This window comes from Apium graveolens, chromosome 10, assembly GCF_009905375.1.
Source record: "Apium graveolens cultivar Ventura chromosome 10, ASM990537v1, whole genome shotgun sequence".
Taxonomy (NCBI): Eukaryota; Viridiplantae; Streptophyta; class Magnoliopsida; order Apiales; family Apiaceae; genus Apium; species Apium graveolens.
The window spans coordinates 136,451,887-136,457,062 of NC_133656.1; the positions used below are offsets into that span (position 1 = coordinate 136,451,887).

Sequence of the window (5,176 nt, forward strand, 5' to 3'; positions counted from 1 at the left end):
CCCTAGCTTCGCCGCTCTCACACATCATCGAGAGAGATCGAGAGAGAGACGAGAAAGATCGAGAGAGACCATGGTGAACGGATCAGGAATATGCGCAAAGCAAGTAGTCGTGGACGCACGGCACCACATGTTAGGGAGACTGGCATCAATCATCGCGAAAGAGTTGTTGAATGGACAGAAAGTAGTGGTGGTTCGTTGCGAGGAGATATGTTTATCCGGCGGTCTGGTTCGTCAGAAAATGAAGTATCTCCGCTTTCTTCGTAAGAGGATGAACACTAAACCTTCTCACGGTCCTATTCATTTCCGCGCTCCTGCTAAAATCCTCTGGCGCACTATTCGCGGGTACCTTTTTTACATTTTTTGAAGTTTAATTTGTTTATTTAATTGTTTCATTTTTGATTAATTAGCTAGTTACATGTTTACTTAGTGTTTGACTGCAGTTTAAATTTGTTTTTGTTGTTTAATTGTTTGATATGTGATGAATTAGCTAGTTGCGTGGTTAATTGCTACTAGTACTATATGACATGTATATGTGTGTGAAGTTTGATTAGGCGTTTAATATGTTAAATGACACTTGTGTATGTTTATGTGAAGTTTAATTAGGTTTTGGTATGTTGAAATGAAAGTTTTATATGTCTGCCTGCGATTGGGAGGGTTTTCGATGAAGAAATAGTTTGTTTGAAGTTTGATTAGTTTCTAATTATATGACATTTTAGATTTAGTTTGAAGTTTGATTAGTTTTTAATTCTATGAAATTTAGGTTTGTTTTGTATGTGTTTGATTATCCGTGGCAATATTGATATTAGAGATGCTGTGTTGACACTTGTGAGTATGTGTCCCGGATGTGTAGTTTGTTGTGTTTTTAAACAAGTGTGTATCTTTGCTTAAATGAAAGAAATGGTCAGTCTCGAGTTTCTGATTGTAATTTCATTATTACATTCTTTTGTTATTGTGTAATTTCTAATCATGGAACAATACACAAATGACTATCTGTATGTAAATTTCCTTCAAATTAGAACAATAACAGACAGAAGATAGACAGAGTCTTGTTTAATGATTTTCTACTATATTAAGTTTATCTATTTTTTGTATATATCTAATGTGGTGTTGGTAACTTCAATATTACAGCTATCTTCAATGTTATAGCTACTACTCTAGGGACGGACAAATGTGTATATTTGGCGTATTTAATGTGGTCCGTAAATATCTGGTTTGGTTTGGGATTATAATATTTCGTCAATAATTAGTGCTGTGATATTTGTGGAAAATAGGATTGTTATTACAAGTGGTGCTAGACTTTGTGTTCTATATGAAAAGAGATTTTTTTGTTATGATTTAAGTAGTTTGCTTTGTGATTGATTAGGTGCATTTGTATCTGTATTTGGGATAAGTTTTAAAAGCTGTGTGCACTCTGTGGATGAATGTGTAATATACTTTTACATTTTTGTGAGTGTGAATACATCTCCAGAAATGTGCTAATTTATAAATTTTTTGTACAAAGCGGCGTGTATGATTATTAACATGTATGCCTTGGGAAATGCAGGATGATTCCACATAAGATCAAGAGGGGAGCCAATGCCCTTGCAAGGTTGAAGGTGTATGAGGGAATTCCTCCCCCATACGATAAGATGAAGAGGATGGTCATTCCTGATGCTCTGAAGTGAGTTGATTTAGTTGTTTGGAAATTGCCCTAGAAATCTGAAAATGAGATCATACTGATTTTGTTTTACATAGATTATTTTTTTAAAGTCTTGGGTTGTCCTCATATTGTGTGCAGGGTTTTGAGGCTTCAGGCTGGGCACAAGTACTGTCTGTTGGGACGGCTTTCAGCTGAGGTTGGATGGAACTATTATGATACTATTAAGGTAAGCCGAATATTATATTTGTAGCTCGATATAAACGTAATCACTGAAAGATTGAAGTCTCAATTGATCTTCCTATCATCCTATGTGCCCTCTTGTTTTGTTATACTCTAGGATATGTTTGCGATTTGTTCTAGGAATTAGAATTTAATTGCAGGCCAAGATATGTATGGTACATATTTTACGTTTCATTTCAATGCGCTGATATAGATCTCGTGAAGTACATTTGCATCTCAGTTTTCATTTGAACACTGTGCATCTGATTTGAGCACTGTTAGTTATCTGTTATATAAGAATGTACTTGCAACTGCACCCAACTTGTAGTAAATTTGTATTCTGGTTCTTAAACATAAGATGTCGCGTTGGTATTGCAATCAGAAATTATATCTAAGCTCTTTTGTATATTCACAGGAACTTGAGGCTAAGAGGAAAGAGAGGGCTCAGGTTGCATATGAGAGGAAGAAGCAGCTGAACAAACTGAAGGTCAAGGCTGAGGCAGCCGCAGAGGAGAAGTTAGGTTCTCACTTGGATATCATTGCTGCTGTGAAGTACTAGATTGTCTTTGGAACTATTAGTGGCAAAAAGATCTTTGTTAAATTTTTGGAACAATTATTTTATCCTGAATATGTTATTAAGAAAAAAGAGCTTTTTTTCAATGGTTTGATGTTTGGCAGGATAATTGTCATAAATTTGGAGAGTTTAGTTATGTTTTTTGATGTTACAAGTGGAGCATGGTTTATATGATGAATGTTGTGTTCAATTCTGCAAATATGTCATGATACAAGTTTCATTTTCTAGCTTGTCTTTTAAAAGCAAATGCGGTTGGGCCCCTTTCATTTTTTTTTCTTTTGAAATGCCAAAATTTCATTAATGAAGTCTCCACTTATGTAGGAGATGGAGCAATACAACTAAAGCCATGAACAAACTAAGCTAGAACTCAACACAAACAGGTAGGTTCTACAGAAGCATAGAAAACAAAAGCATAAACTGAAAACGAAAGAAAACAGCAACCAACAGCATCTAGGATCCAGGCACTACTAAATCATCCTCATCCTCCGATTATTCCAACAGCTCATCTCCAAACACCATATCTTGAAGCTCTGGCTCTGCATGCTGAAATCCTGGGGTTGGGGACTGTAGGACCTCATTCGCCATGAAAGCTTCAGCCAAAAGACCAGGTTCACCATGAAACACCTGGAGCTCTCTTATTCTCCTTTTTCTGTGTATGGGTCTCTTCTGTGTAACATTCTTTTGTTTTGAGCCTGTTTCATACATTTTGAGGAGATTGCTGAACCTATAATATTTCGGTGTTTATATGTCACGGGTTGGTTACGTAAGTAGATAATGATGGCGTCAAACTTGTCATCTCGAGAGCATCCCCAGTCTCCAACAATACTAAATAAATTAGATATGTACACCAATTCATATGGTAATATATCTCTAAAAATAAGATCAAATTTTAATTCTAAATTATTTGTAGTAGGGAAATCTAAACTGCAAACTATTTTTTCAAGATTTGTTCCACTTGTTGATATTTAAACTGCAGGCTAAGCCATACTAGCAAGGTGGTGAATTTGAGATTGTGGATGAGCAACTGAAGGGTACTTTTGCAGAGGAGAGCATGCACAAGGCGGCGGCAATTGCTGCAAGATCCATAGAGGGATGCAACACAGAGGGCCAACTAATGAAGAGGTATATGCTCTCTGTAAGCTGATGCTGTGTAAAAGTATAGTATATATTTAGTTTTTCTCTTTCAAATCAAGCATTGAGTAAGGTGTTAGCTGTTTTCTTTTATTGCAAAGAGTATCTGGTATTTAGACCAATCACAAGCTTATAAATATGGATATGGTAATGTATATGAGCTTGCCTCTTCTATTGCAGTTAATTCTATTTAACACACTGATTTTTCTGATATTCACCCTTTTTCGAGAAATAGACAAACTGGATAGTTTTGCTCCAATTCTGGATATATCATTTAATAGCAGAGGTGAAATATGATGTTTGAATGCTGTCTGACTTTGTTCACAAAAAAGACCTGACATCGTACTTTTAAGTTGCAACACTGATTAAAGTTCAAGAAACATTCTGAGGACTTCAATCATAAAAAGAGTGAAATAATTTTTATTCAAGGGCAGTACATAGCAGCTATACATTGTTCACTAATGCTTTCTGAAACAAATATTTACCTACGAAACCCAAGCAAGACGAATGGAATATAATGTTTCGCAAGAACTATGAAAAAATAATAGATCCCTCTACAGGAATTAGGTTTGGCAGGATCCAAATTATGCATTACAGGGTACTGATAAAATGAGCAAGATCTTGAAGAAATAATAGCTGGAGTAGCGCATATGATGAACTTAAATACCCGTAAAATTACTCCATTGTAATGGAGTAGTGATCTTAAAAGTGGTGCTGACTTATCTCATCGACATTTTTTTTTTTGACAAATGCAGAAAGTTCTCATTAAATTGAATATAATACAGTCGGGACAAACCCCCAACTATCCATACAACCAGGTGATAAAACAAATAACATACTAAAAATAATTAGATGATTTGTTTCCTGATCGTTTAACACAGAATTTAAAAATTCTTAAAATTAAAAACGAAATCAAAGACATCCCAAGCGATCCAAATTGCAGCAACATCTCTGAAAATAACATCGCAATTGACCATATAACATAAAAAATATGGTTAACCTAGTGTTCAGAAATACCAATCGCATAAAATAAGATTGGAGAAGCGGCACACCAGCTATCTACATGCCGGACACCAGCTATAGACATGCCGAAGGCACCCCAGCTATCTACATGCCGGATACCAGCTATAGACAATGCCGAAAGTGTAAACCCATGAAAGATGAACAATCTTTAGTTGAGAAAGGTGAGCTCTTGCAATAATCACCACCGTCCCAGATCCGATGCAGGCTTTGCAGATCACCAAAAATATCAATAAATTCGTCCTCAACAGATCCATCACCAGATAAACCCAAACATGACTAAATAAAAACATAACAAACACTCCAAAAGAAGAGACAAAACACACAATCCAAGAGGAGAGACACACAAACACCCAAACAGAGAATGAAGGGGAAAACCAGTGGAAGCCCCTCGATTTACTTGAAAATAGACAAACCCTAACAGAGAGGAGATGAAAGAAGGGAGGCGGCTGGTGGCTAATTAACAAAAAAGACAAAAAATAAGATGAAATTATAACTCTAAATTTTTAGCTTAGATATCTTAATAATTGAGAGTTACATTGTTGAAGCCATAACTCAGAATGTCTGAAGCTACGCACACTACAATGTCAAAC

The 5,176-nt window shown here is 35.8% G+C and overlaps 1 protein-coding gene across 1 annotated transcript; it reads left to right on the forward strand.

Annotated features, from left to right (window-relative positions):
* On the forward strand, nucleotides 1-2,606 carry LOC141692359 (large ribosomal subunit protein uL13w). Its single transcript, XM_074497166.1, has 4 exons — nucleotides 1-342; nucleotides 1,544-1,660; nucleotides 1,778-1,865; nucleotides 2,274-2,606. Exons 1-4 carry the CDS (start codon nucleotides 71-73, stop codon nucleotides 2,415-2,417), a joined length of 621 nt encoding a protein of 206 aa, XP_074353267.1. The 5' UTR covers nucleotides 1-70; the 3' UTR covers nucleotides 2,418-2,606.
* The last annotated feature ends 2,570 nt before the right edge of the window (nucleotides 2,607-5,176 follow it).

Bases quoted from the DNA above. Each gene is read 5' to 3' on its own strand.
- LOC141692359 (XM_074497166.1), top strand. From the start codon at position 71: ATGGTGAACGGATCAGGAATATGCGCAAAGCAAGTAGTCGTGGACGCA. The intron at 343-1,543 runs GTACCTTTTTTA...TGGGAAATGCAG, and splicing joins CTCTGGCGCACTATTCGCGG to GATGATTCCACATAAGATCA. The intron at 1,866-2,273 runs GTAAGCCGAATA...GTATATTCACAG, and splicing joins ACTATTATGATACTATTAAG to GAACTTGAGGCTAAGAGGAA.